This window comes from Oncorhynchus mykiss, chromosome 17 (genome assembly GCF_013265735.2).
Source record: "Oncorhynchus mykiss isolate Arlee chromosome 17, USDA_OmykA_1.1, whole genome shotgun sequence".
In the NCBI taxonomy this organism is placed as follows: Eukaryota; Metazoa; Chordata; class Actinopteri; order Salmoniformes; family Salmonidae; genus Oncorhynchus; species Oncorhynchus mykiss.
Window position 1 is genome coordinate 2,115,136 of NC_048581.1, and position 12,240 is coordinate 2,127,375.

At 42.1% G+C, this 12,240-nt stretch overlaps 1 protein-coding gene across 3 annotated transcripts; it reads right to left on the reverse strand.

Moving 5' to 3' along the window:
• Window positions 1-48: 48 nt before the first annotated feature.
• On the reverse strand, window positions 49-12,054 carry LOC110485338 (zinc finger protein 501). 3 transcript variants are annotated; one of them, XM_036948582.1, is made up of 2 exons: window positions 11,525-12,054; window positions 49-579 (listed from the first exon to the last, which is right to left on the reverse strand). In XM_036948582.1, exons 1-2 carry the CDS (start codon window positions 11,757-11,759, stop codon window positions 536-538), a joined length of 279 nt encoding a protein of 92 aa, XP_036804477.1. In that variant the 5' UTR covers window positions 11,760-12,054; the 3' UTR covers window positions 49-535. The 3 variants fall into 3 exon arrangements, with proteins under 3 accessions (XP_036804477.1, XP_036804476.1, XP_036804475.1); XM_036948581.1 differs by lacking the exon at window positions 49-579 and adding an exon at window positions 5,708-6,525 and having other exon boundaries at window positions 11,525-12,039; XM_036948580.1 differs by lacking the exon at window positions 49-579 and adding an exon at window positions 5,708-6,528 and having other exon boundaries at window positions 11,525-12,032.
• Window positions 12,055-12,240: the final 186 nt, after the last annotated feature.

The following is a 12,240-nucleotide window of genomic DNA, read 5'->3' on the forward strand; positions in this document are numbered from 1 at the left end:
CCAAAACACTCCAGCAACAACAAATTAAATCAAATTTTATTAGTCAAATGCACACATTTATCAGATGTTTTTTCTGGTGTAGCCAAATGCTTATGTTCCTAGCTCAACAGTGCAGTAATATCTAACAATACATAGTGAAATGCTTATGTTCCTAGCTCAACAGTGCAGTAATATCTAACAATACATAACAACACATGCACATCTAAAAAGTAAAAGAATGGAATTAAGAAATATAGAAATATTAGGATGAGCAATGTCAGAGTCAGGAATATAATCCTATATGTATTTGATGGTACATTATGTAGAGGTTACTGATGTTCGCATTGCCAAAGCAAAGTGGAATAAACAATTACGAGTTAACAGTTGACTCTCTCACCTCGACAGTCTTCACAGTTCCACTCACAGATGGTCCGTGTGCTCCTGCAGGCCTGTTGACTCTCCCACCTCGACAGTCTTCACAGTTCCAATCACAGATGGTCCGTGTGCTCCTGCATGCCTGTTGATTCTCCCACCTCGACAGTCTTCACAGTTCCACTCACAGACTGTCCGTGTGCTCCTGCAGGCCTGTTTGAGGTACAACTGGACAGAAACACATCAGTATTCTTAGACTTCAGCTGAGACCCTCCTCTCCACAAGTGCATAGGAGTGGCCATTTTAAAAAGGGTCTTGACAAAAATAAAAACAGTTTGTGTAGAGGTGGGGAGGGGGTCATCTTAAAAGTAGAGTAGAGTATCATCCCCTAAAACCTGTGCCCTTGTGGACATCTGAGGGAGATTTGATCTATATAAGCAATATGGTGTAACTGTAACCTGTGGGGGGGTCAAAGTGGATCATCTCAGATCTCCATAAGTGTTTAGGGGGTATAGGTTTTAGGGGGAGGATTTGGGATTGGCCCAGGCGCTCCACTTCTAAATTGACCCACTTTATGATAACAGTTTTTCAATGGACCCTTGAAGCGGACCCTTTTTTTTTAAATCTGAGATTAATTGCTGGTCTGGAATGTCTCCTGTTGTCATATTTCAATAACACTCTTTTCTGAGCGTCATATTTAAATAAAAAAAACACAGTAAAAAATGTGTGATAGAAAAGTCTGACTGTCTCTATTATCATTCAGTAGGTCCCATAGAATTACCACATAATTCTAAATTGACCTTACTGGGAGTGACCACATAATTCTAAGTTGACCTTACTGGGAGTGACCACATAATTCTAAATTGACCTTACTGGGAGTGACCACATAATTCTAAATTGACCAGTTCTTATTGTTTCTTCAAGCTTACCAGTGGTTTTCCCTCTGCCCCTATTGTTCCTGTTTTCACCCGCACTGACCCTGCCTGCACCTTTGCCACACTACTCTGGATTATCGACCCCTGCCTGCCTTGACCTGTCGTTTGCCTGCCCATGTTGCTGAAATAAACATTGTTACTTCGACAGCCTGCATTTGGTTCTTACCTTAAACGTGATAGCGACCGCTAAAAGGGGTAGTTTAGTGAGCTCGTGGTCGGTCGGATGTGAGCTAGTTAGCATTCGAGTCTGCTCATGTATACAGCCAGCTAGCTAACAAACGTAAATGTGAAATAAATGGGGTAACTAATATATACGTTGGAAGTGTGTTAAACACAGTGGCTAATATATACGGAAAGCGTTCAAAAAAAGATGTACAATGTTTTGGTCATGTTGACTAGCTGTTCTTGTTGAAGTATTGAAATTCCCACAAAATAATGTTAACGTTCTCGGGAACTATTTGAAAACATTCCCAAATGCGTTTCTAGAACGTGAACAAATATTTAATTAAATATAATGTTTGAACTTTTAGGAGACGTTCTATTACAGTAATGAAATACCGAGAAAAGTATTTCGTCACGTTCCTGTAAATACGCGGAGAATGTTCCAAAGCTAATCAACTATACTGCACAATTCCCAGAACGTAATACATGTATCACTAGCCACTTTAACTATGCCACTTTGTTTACATACTCATCTCATATGTATATACTGCACTCTATATCATCGACTGTATCCTTATGTAATACATGTATCACTAGCCACTTTAACTATGCCACTTTGTTTACATACTCATCTCATATGTATATGTATATACTGTACTCGATACCATCTACTGTATCCTTATGTAATACATGTATCACTAGCCACTTTAACTATGCCACTTTGTTTACATACTCATCTCATATGTATATACTGTACTCGATACCATCTACTGTATCCTTATGTAATACATGTATCACTGGCCACTTTAACTATGCCACTTTGTTTACATACTCATCTCATATGTATATACTGTACTCGATACCATCTACTGTATCCTTATGTAATACATGTATCACTGGCCACTTTAACTATGCCACTTTGTTTACATACTCATCTCATATGTATATACTGTACTCGATACCATCTACTGTATCCTTATGTAATACATGTATCACTAGCCACTTTAACTATGCCACTTTGTTTACATACTCATATGTATATACTGTACTCGATACCATCTACTGTATCTTGCCTATGCTGCTCTGTACCATCACTCATCCATATATCTTTATGTACATATTCTTTATCCCCTTACACTGTGTATAAGACAGTAGTTTTGGAATTGTTAGTTAGTTTACTTGTTGGTTATTACTGCATTGTCGGAACTAGAAGCACAAGCATTTCGCTACACTCGCATTAACATCTGCTAACCATGTGTATGTGACAAATAAAATTTGATTTGATTTGAACGTTGTGGAAAGGTTGAATGCAAAATAACCATAAGGCAACCACGCTCTTAGAAACATATGGTTCTCAGAACGTTGTTTTACCATGGAAATGTCCATTGTTATCCACACAGATTCCAGGATGGTAAGAGGTATCAGAAAGCATTGTTATCCACACAGATTCCAGGATGGTAAGAGGTAACAGAACGCATTGTTATCCACACAGATTCCAGGATGGTAAGAGGTAACAGAACGCATTGTTATCCACACAGATTCCAGGATGGTAAGAGGTAACAGAACGCATTGTTATCCACACAGATTCCAGGATGGTAAGAGGTAACAGAACGCATTGTTATCCACACAGATTCCAGGATGGTAAGAGGTATCAGAACGCATTGTTATCCACACAGATTCCAGGATAGTAAGAGGTAACAGAACGCATTGTAATCCACACAGATTCCAGGATGGTAAGAGGTATCAGAAAGCATTGTTATCCACACAGATTCCAGACTCTTACTATCCGTAAGAGGTAACAGAAAGCATTGTAATCCAGGTGAGGTGTAAACAGGTTCCAATCACTCAAATGTATTTATAAAGCCCTTTTTACATCAGCCGATGTTACAAAGTGCTGTACAGAAACCCAGCCTAAAACCTCAAACAGCAAGCAATGCAGATCGATGTAGAAGCACGGTATTCAAGTGATATAGATGGCAAAAAGGGCAAATCCCAAAGGTGAAAAAAAGCATAAAATTGCAGTTTGTCAAAGTAAAAGCTGTCTGACTCCAGCTAATGTTACCTGACCACCGCTCCAGCTAATGTTACCTGACCACCGCTCCAGCTAATGTTACCTGACCACCGCTCCAGCTAATGTTACCTGACCACCGCTCCAGCTAATGTTACCTGACCACCGCTCCAGCTAATGTTACCTGGCCACCGCTCCAGCTAATGTTACCTGACCACCGCTCCAGCTAGCTAGCCTTCACCAGGCTAGTTAAGGGCCATGGGTCACCAACAAGTAGCATTAGACAGGGATCTTATATTAAAAGCCACCAAGCTTTGAGCTAAAGCTAGCTAGCCTTTAAAAGCCACGGAGCTTTGAGCTAAAGCTAGCTAGCCTTTAAAAGCCTCCGAGCTTTGAGCTAAAGCTAGCAAGCCTTTAAAAGCCACCGAGATTTGAGCTAAAGCTAGCTAGCCTTTAAAAGCCACCGAGCTTTGAGCTAAAGCTAGCTAGCCTTTAAAAGCCACCGAGCTTCGAGCTAAAGCTAGCTAGCCTTTAAAAGCCACCGAGATTTGAGCTAAAGCTAGCTAGCCTTTAAAAGCCACCGAGATTTGAGCTAAAGCTAGCTAGCCTTTAAAAGCCACCGAGCTTCGAGCTAAAGCTAGCTAGCCTTTAAAAGCCACCGAGCTTCGAGCTAAAGCTAGCTAGCCTTTAAAAGCCACCAAGCTTTCAGCTAAAGCTAGCTAGCCTTTAAAAGCCACCGAGCTTTGAGCTAAAGCTAGCTAGCCTTTAAAAGCCACCGAGCTTCGAGCTAAAGCTAGCTAGCCTTTAAAAGCCACCGAGCTTCGAGCTAAAGCTAGCAAGAAGAAGAAGAAGAAAAAAAAACAAGAACCGTGACTTTTGTCAGTTGAAAGATAATGCTGCGCTTATCTGTGATGTTGTACAAAACCATTTGAGTCAATAATTAATTGTGTGGTCTTTCATTGATAAACTGACTCGCAAAGTCATTTGACTGCGTTTCTGATAAGGGCGGGGTTTAGTTCACTTGTAACCATCTACGAACATACTCCAAGTGTGAGCTTATTACTTCCTGTTTATGACCTGTTGCTACATGTAGTATCTGGGATCTACATCGGTTTATATTAGTTACTGTGCTGTTACTAAGCAGTAATGCATTACGGCAGTGTTACGTTACTACACCTAATAGGAAATGCACATGCGCACTGGGGTGCCGCGAACTGTAGAGCACGAGGGGTTTTGACTAAACGAAAACTAACTGTACTCCCGTCTCCTGCCTGGTCATTTCTCCACAACACAAATATTACACTACAGTGGTTTACTTCTGTCTGCAATGCTGGAAGGGCTGATGGTGAAACAGGGAGTAAGAAAATATATATATATATTTGATCTGAGTTCATCGCTTGATTAGCAAAGCTACTCTGACTGCCACCAAAAAGTGCTGCGAACTTGCTCTCATGTCCGGGGGTTGTTGTTGGACGGCCCACGTGTCCCAGAGCCTATGGGTTGTGCCAGAGACCGGGGGAACATGAGATGTGCTCACTCAATTCCTCCATATTTATAAAAGGAGACATACGTTGCTGTTCAGAAGTTGGAACTAGAGGTACATTTCCACTGTAGAACCTCAAATGACAAAAACATTTTGTGACAATTGCCTTCGTTTTTGGCACTAATCGTTTTCTTGGTCTGTTATATTTACAGGACCACACTATTCCCTTAAAGCCTGTAAGATACATATTGAAAGTGTAACGGATGTGAAACGGCTAGCTTAGTTAGCGTGGGCGCTAAATAGCGTTTCAATCAGTGACGTCACTTGCTCTGCAAGGGCCGCGGCTTTTGTGGCGCGATGGGTAACGATGCTTCAAGGGTGACTGTTGATGTGTGCAGAAGGTCCCTGGTTCGCGCCCGGGTATGGGCGAGGGGACGGTTTAAAGTTATACTGTTACAAAAGCAAATGTACACAATAGAGCAAATGGTAAATGGCACTTTAGAATGCTCGAGTAATGACACACACAACACACAGAGCCGGAGTTGAAAAATGACAATGTAATCACAGAGAGCATACACATTCAAACAGACATATTGGTAGTCTATAATCAAACCAATGTATTTCATATTCAATGTCTTGAGATTTAAAAAAATACAAACTACACTTTCATCAAATGGTATAAACAGTATATAAACGGTTCATTCTGAACATCACTGAACTACATGCACTTCATATTCATATTTTTTTTAATGTTTAAAAAAAAAATAGTTTTTTTACCAGGCAAGTTAATTAAGAAAAAAAAAATCTTATTTACAATGATGACTTCTCTCCTGTGTTTAAAGGCATCTCTACTGTGTGTGTTCTGTTATGTGATTTCAGGTAATCTAACCGGGTAAAATTCTTTCCGCACAGGGAGCAGTGGTAAGGCTTCTCTCCGGTGTGTATTCTCTTATGTTTTTTCAGACAACTTGATTGAGAAAAACTCTTTCCACAAACGGAGCATTGATAAGGCTTCTCCCCCGTGTGCGTTCTTGTGTGGGATTTCAGGTGGGTTGACTGGGTAAAACTCTTTCCGCACAGGGAGCAGAGGAAAAGCTTCTCTCCAGGTTTTTCTCCTGTATGTATTTTTTCATGCTCTTTCAGGTACTTTGCTAAGGAAAATCTTTTTCCACACTGGGAGCAATGGTAGGGCTTTTCTTCTGTGTGCGTTTTCTCATGCTGTTTTAGGATCCCTAACTTGGTAAATCGCTTTTCACACTGAGAGCAGTGGAAAGGTTTTTCTCCCGTGTGTACAATTTTATGTTCTTTCAGATGTGCTAACCGGGTAAAAGCCTTTTCACACTGAGAGCATTGGTAAGGCTTCTCGCCTGTGTGTATTATTTGATGTTGTTTTAGATTCTGTAACCAGGTAAAACACTGTCCACACTGGGAGCATTTGTGAGGCTTCTCTCCTGTATGTATCCTCTCATGTTTCTTTAGGTCCCCTAACTGGTTAAAGCTCTTTCCACAGTAGGAACAGTGATGTCGCCTTGCTGGTTCGGAAGACTCTGGCTCTGGTTCTGGATCCTCTGCTGAGTCTGGTCTCTCTGCTGTCAAAGACAGAGTGTTTATTTAAAGTGGAACTGAAAGCAATTTAACTAATTTGCAGATATGAAACAAACAAGACAATCATAAATCAGTCAAAATGATAAAATTCCCAGTTTATGCTACGAAATCAACTTTATAAGAGGTTTTTACAATGAGGTTATATGTGACTCAACATTCCATGACGAACACTAAGGCATTGTTGGCAGAATAGATGGATACAGTTCAATGCATGAATAATATCATTCACCAATACATTTCTTAGCAGTCCAAAAAAATATTGCTCTCAGGTTGTAAATTACAGCTGGTACATTGTTTACTGCCTCCATTCGGAATGCACTGTATCAGTTTCAATGACTCAATATTTTGGACAAAAACAGATTAATGTAACTAAGGCTGGGAATGTCAATACAATCAGACTAGCAAGGGCAATGATCACGAGGCAGTCATAATGTGGCTAATAGGCTAGCGTTTCTATTTAGGTAGCAAGCTAAAAACATGGAGCTTAACACTAGCTAGCTGACAGGAGGATGTGATGTCATTGGAGGAGTGGGTGAGTGACTGACTTTTCCCCCTCATATTGTTTTTTGATGGCTACACAGCTAGAGGTGCAGGTGTCATTTGGTTAGCTAGCAAGAATGACTGTTATCCAGTTAGCATATATCTCTTGGGTTTGCAAATTCACTATGGCTATCTACTCCAATTTCAGAGCACTCTCGTCTGACTGTACCAGAGCGCAGAATAACTGATGAATTTACGAACGCGAAATGAGGCTCAGTAGTGTGTGTGGCCTCCACGTGCCTGTATGACCTCCCTACAACGCCTGGGCATGCTCCTGATGAGGTGGCGGATGGTCTCCTGAGGGATCTCCTCCCAGACCTGGACAAAAGCATCCGCCAACTCCTGGAGAGTATGGTGCAACATGGCGTTGGTGGATGGAGCGAGACATGATGTCCCAGATGTGCTCAATTGGATTCAGGTCTGGGGAACGGGCGGGCCAGTCCATAGCGTCAATGCCTTCCTCTTGCAGGAACTGCTGACACACTCCAGCCACATGAGGTCTAGCATTGTCTTGCATTAGGAGGAACCCAGGGCCAACCGCACCAGCATATGGTCTCACAAGGGGTCTGAGGATCTCATCTCGGTACCTAAATGGCAGTCAGGCTACCTCTGGCGAGCACATGGAGGGCTGTGCGGCCCCCCAAAGAAATGCCACCCCACACCATGACTGACCCACCGCCAAACCGGTCATGCTGGAGGATGTTGCAGGCAGCAAAACATTCTCCACGGCGTCTCCAGACTGTCACATGTGTTCAGAGTGAACTTGCTTTCATTTGTGAAGAGCACAGGGCGCCAGTGGCGAATTTGCCAATCTTGGTGTTCTCTGGCAAATGCCAAACGTCCTGCACGGTGTTGGGCTGTAAGCACAACCCCCATCTGTGGACGTCGGGCCCTCATACCACCCTCATGGAGTCTGTTTCTGACCGTTTGAGCAGACACATGCACATTTGTGGCCTGCTGGAGGTCATTTTGCAGGGCTCTGGCAGTGCTCCTCCTGCTCCTCCTTGCACAAAGGCGGGGTTGTTGCTGCTGCTGGGTTGTTGCCCTCCTACGGCCTCCTCCATGTCTCCTGATATACTGGCCTGTCTCCTGGTAGCTCCTCCATGCTCTGGACACTACGCTGACAGACACAGCAAACCTTCTTGCCACAGCTCGCATTGATGTGCCATCCTGGATGAGCTGCACTACCTGAGCCACTTGTGCGGGTTGTAGACTCCATCTCATGCTACCACTAGAGTGAAAGCACCGCCAGCATTCAAAAGTGACCAAAACATCAGCCAGGAAGCATAGGAACTGAGAAGTGGCCTGTGGTTATCACCTGCAGAACCACTCCTTTATTGGGGGTGTCTTGCTAATTGCCTATAATTTCCACCTGTTGTCTATTCCATTTGCACAACAGCATGTGAAATGTATTGTCAATCAGTGTTGCTTCCTAAGTGGACAGTTTGATTTCACAGAAGTGTGATTGACTTGACACAACATTGTGTTGTTTAAGTGTTCCCTTTATTTTTTTGAGCAGTGTATATATTTTTTGTAATTAATTAATTGAACCTTAATTTAACTAGGAAAGTCAGTTAAGAACACATTTTATTTACAATGGCGGCCTACCAAACCCAGACGACGCTGAGCCAATTGTGTGCCACCTTATGGGACTCCCAATCAAGGCCGGATATGATACAGCCTGGATTCGAACCAGGGACTGTAGTGACTCCTCTAGCACTGAGATGCAGTGCCTTAGACTGCTGTGTCCATGTGTGTGTTAACTATTTAACTGTACTAGAATGATTAAAAGTCCGCTAAACTTTTAAATATCGGTTATCGTATTTTTGGGCAAGGAAAATATAGAATATCGGTCAAAAATGTCATATCGAGGCCTCCCGGGTGGCCTAGGGCACTGCATCGCTAGCTATGCCACCAGAGACTGAGTTCGCACCCAGGCTGTCGCAGCCGTCGCGACCGGGAGGTCCGTGGGGTGATGCACAATTGGCCTAGCGTCGTCCGGGTTAGGGAGGGTTTGGCCGGTAGGGGTATCCTTGTCTCATCGCGCACCAGCGACTCCTGTGGCGGGCTGGGCGCAGTGCACGCTAACCAAGGTCGCCAGGTGCACGGTGTTTCCTCCGACACATTGGTGCGGCTGGCTTCCGGGTTGGATGCGCACTGTGTTAAGAAGCAGTGCGGCTTGGTTGGGTTGTGTATCGGAGGACGCATGACTTTCAACCTTCGTCTCTCCCGAGCCCGTACGGGAGTTGTAGCGATGAGACAAGATAGTAATTACTAACAATTGGATACCACGAAATTGGGAGAAAAGGGGTCAAATGTAAAAATAATAATAATAATAAAATAAAAGTCATATCGGTGCATCACTACTACAATTGTCACGCTAATCTGGAAGTGACTGCCAAATCGAGGTAAAAGTAAACATCTCTGGATTAACTAGCTAATAGATTTAGCTAAATTTAGTAATATATAAACTACCTAAATGTCTTTAAAATGACAATTCTATGACACAATAGATGTTAGCAAAGGTGTCAGCTAGAGACTACCCTTACAAAAAAAGACTGCAGTTTTGAAAGTGTTACACTACAAAAATGTGTTTTTGATGCAGTATTTGTGGCAAACTACCTGCCCTCCAGGACACCTACAGCACCCGTTGTCACAGGAAGGCCAAAAAGATCATCAAGGACAACAACCACCCGAGCCACTCCCTGTTGTCCCCGCTACCATCCAGAAGGCGAAGTCAGTACAGGTGCATCAAACCTGGGACAGAGAAACTGAAACAACAGCTTCTATCTCAAGGCCATCAGACTGTTAAACGGCCATCACTAGCACAGAGAGGCTGCTGCCTAGATACGGACTTGAAATCATTGGCCACTGTAATATATGGAACATTTGTCACTTTAGGGTAGTCTAGTGGTTAGAGCGTTGGACTAGTAACCGGAAGGTCGCAAGTTCAAATCCCTGAGCTGACAAGGTACAAATTTGTCGTTCTGCCCCTGAACAGGCAGTTAACCCACTGTTCCTAGGCCGTCATTGAAAATAAAGGTAAAAAAAAAATAATAATAATTCCACTTTCAATGTTTACATATCTTACATTACTCATTTCATATGTATATACTGTATTCTATACTGTCTATTGCATCTTAGCCTATGCGCTCTGACATCGCTCATCCATATATTTATATATTCTCAAAATCAAATCAAATGTATTTGTCACATACACATGGTTAGCAGATGTTAATGTGAGTGTAGCGAAATGCTTGTGCTTCTAGTTCCCACAATGCAGTAATAACCAACGAGTAATCTAACCTAACAATTCCAAAACTACTACCTTATACACACAAGTGTAAAGGGAAAAATAATATGTACATAAAGATATGAATGAGTGATGGTACAGAACGGCATAGGCAAGATGCAGTAGATGGTACCGAGTACAGTATATACATACGAGATGAGTAATGTAGGGTATGTAAACAAAGTGGCATAGTTTAAAGTGGCTAGTGATACATGTATTACATAAATATGCAGTAGATGATAGAGTACAGTATATACATATGAGATTAATAATGTAGGGTATGTAAACATTATATAGTCCATTATTCCTTTACTTGTGTGTGTATTAGGTATTTGTTGTGGAATTGTTAGATATTGCTGCACTGTCAGAACTAGAAGCACAAGCATTTTGCTACACTTGCAATAACATCTGCTAACCATGTGTATGTGACCAATAGATTTTTTTTCCGTAAGTGGACGTGCAGGATCTTGCAGGGATTTCTAGTCTTGCACAATGTCGATTAGCATTTTCGAATTTGAGAGTCAAATAAACATGAATATATTGATAAATGTCACCTTGTCCGAGATAACATTAAACTGTCATCAAAACGTCACGCCAGGGTAAGGCTACACAATAGATGGCCCTTATTTTAAGCAATTCTAAAATTCCCTATGGGAAAAATGTATGGCGGAAAAACTAATGGAAGCATTTCCCTGCTTGACCGCTAGGTTTTATGGTTATTATGACACCTCCACTGTGGGGCCCGATACCTGTCGTGGACATTGCCATTGGATGCACTGAGTTGCCTTAGTAGATATGCCATGTAGCCATGTTAGAAAACGGAAGGGTGTGTTGTAATTCATACGTCAGTTAGGCTGATAGCTTGCTTAAAAAAAGTTGTAAACAAACACTGTATAGTTTTAGAACCTGCTTAAACTATTATTTTTATCATTTGGATGGTCAGTCCTTGTATTCATAGCTATTTTATGGAATTTGACAGTTGTTACATATCGGTGTCTCCAGCACCCAACCTTTAGCTGTTCACCAAAACGAGTGTCATGGCGGCCATTTTGCTGTTGTTTGAATCACGGATTGCCACTTCGAAAATCCACATCAGTTTAACAATTGGCAGTTTGGGCTCCTGTTTTTAAGATGGTAACGTTACTCACTGGTGTTAATCAGATCTCCCGTCTCATACTCTTCTTCCTCGTCCTCCTCTTTCGTTGTGACAGTAATCTCTTCATGATCCTCAGCTTTCACTCTGGAAGCTTCTTCATCGCCTTTCACTGTGACATCCTTCTCTTCCTCCTCTTCTTTCACGACAATATTAAGCCACAGACCCTGTTTCTCAGTCCAGCAGACGTCCTCTTCTTTTGCAGGGGGAGAGTAGTTTAGTGAGCTCATGGTCCGGAATGTTATTAAGAAAGCCAATTTAGATAGTTAGCATAAGCTACTAGCCTAATGCTAATTTAACCAGTTAGCTACCCGACAACGTAAATATGAAGCTGGGATGGGTAACTAGTAGATACGACAGACGTGTGTTTAAAACACAGCAATTAATATACACCGAAAACGTCTAAATAGCTCAAATATTTTCGTCTTTGTTGGCTAGCAAGCTATCTAAGTGACTGATTAGCTGTCGTTGTCGAAGAGGTGTCCCGTCCACTAGATTATACGTCACGTGACACTCCGGCAACATCGCTTGTAAAAACTCATATCGCCATCTGCTGACTGGAGTAGGTAACAGTTTACGTAAATATTTATTTCATTTTCAGGAAATACGTTTATTTTTAATTTATTTCATTTGCGTATACACAGGCAGCCCAATTTTTTCCCACTAATCAAAATACGCAACTTCTCCTACATGGTGTAATCATGTAGATGT

Excerpts from the sequence above, each read along its gene's own strand:
- LOC110485338 (XM_036948580.1), bottom strand. The coding sequence starts at position 11,759 with ATGAGCTCACTAAACTACTCTCCCCCTGCAAAAGAAGAGGACGTCTGC. Across the intron at positions 6,529-11,524 it reads GGGAGATCTGATTAACACCA|CAGAGAGACCAGACTCAGCA; the intron begins GTGAGTAACGTT and ends TGTCTTTGACAG.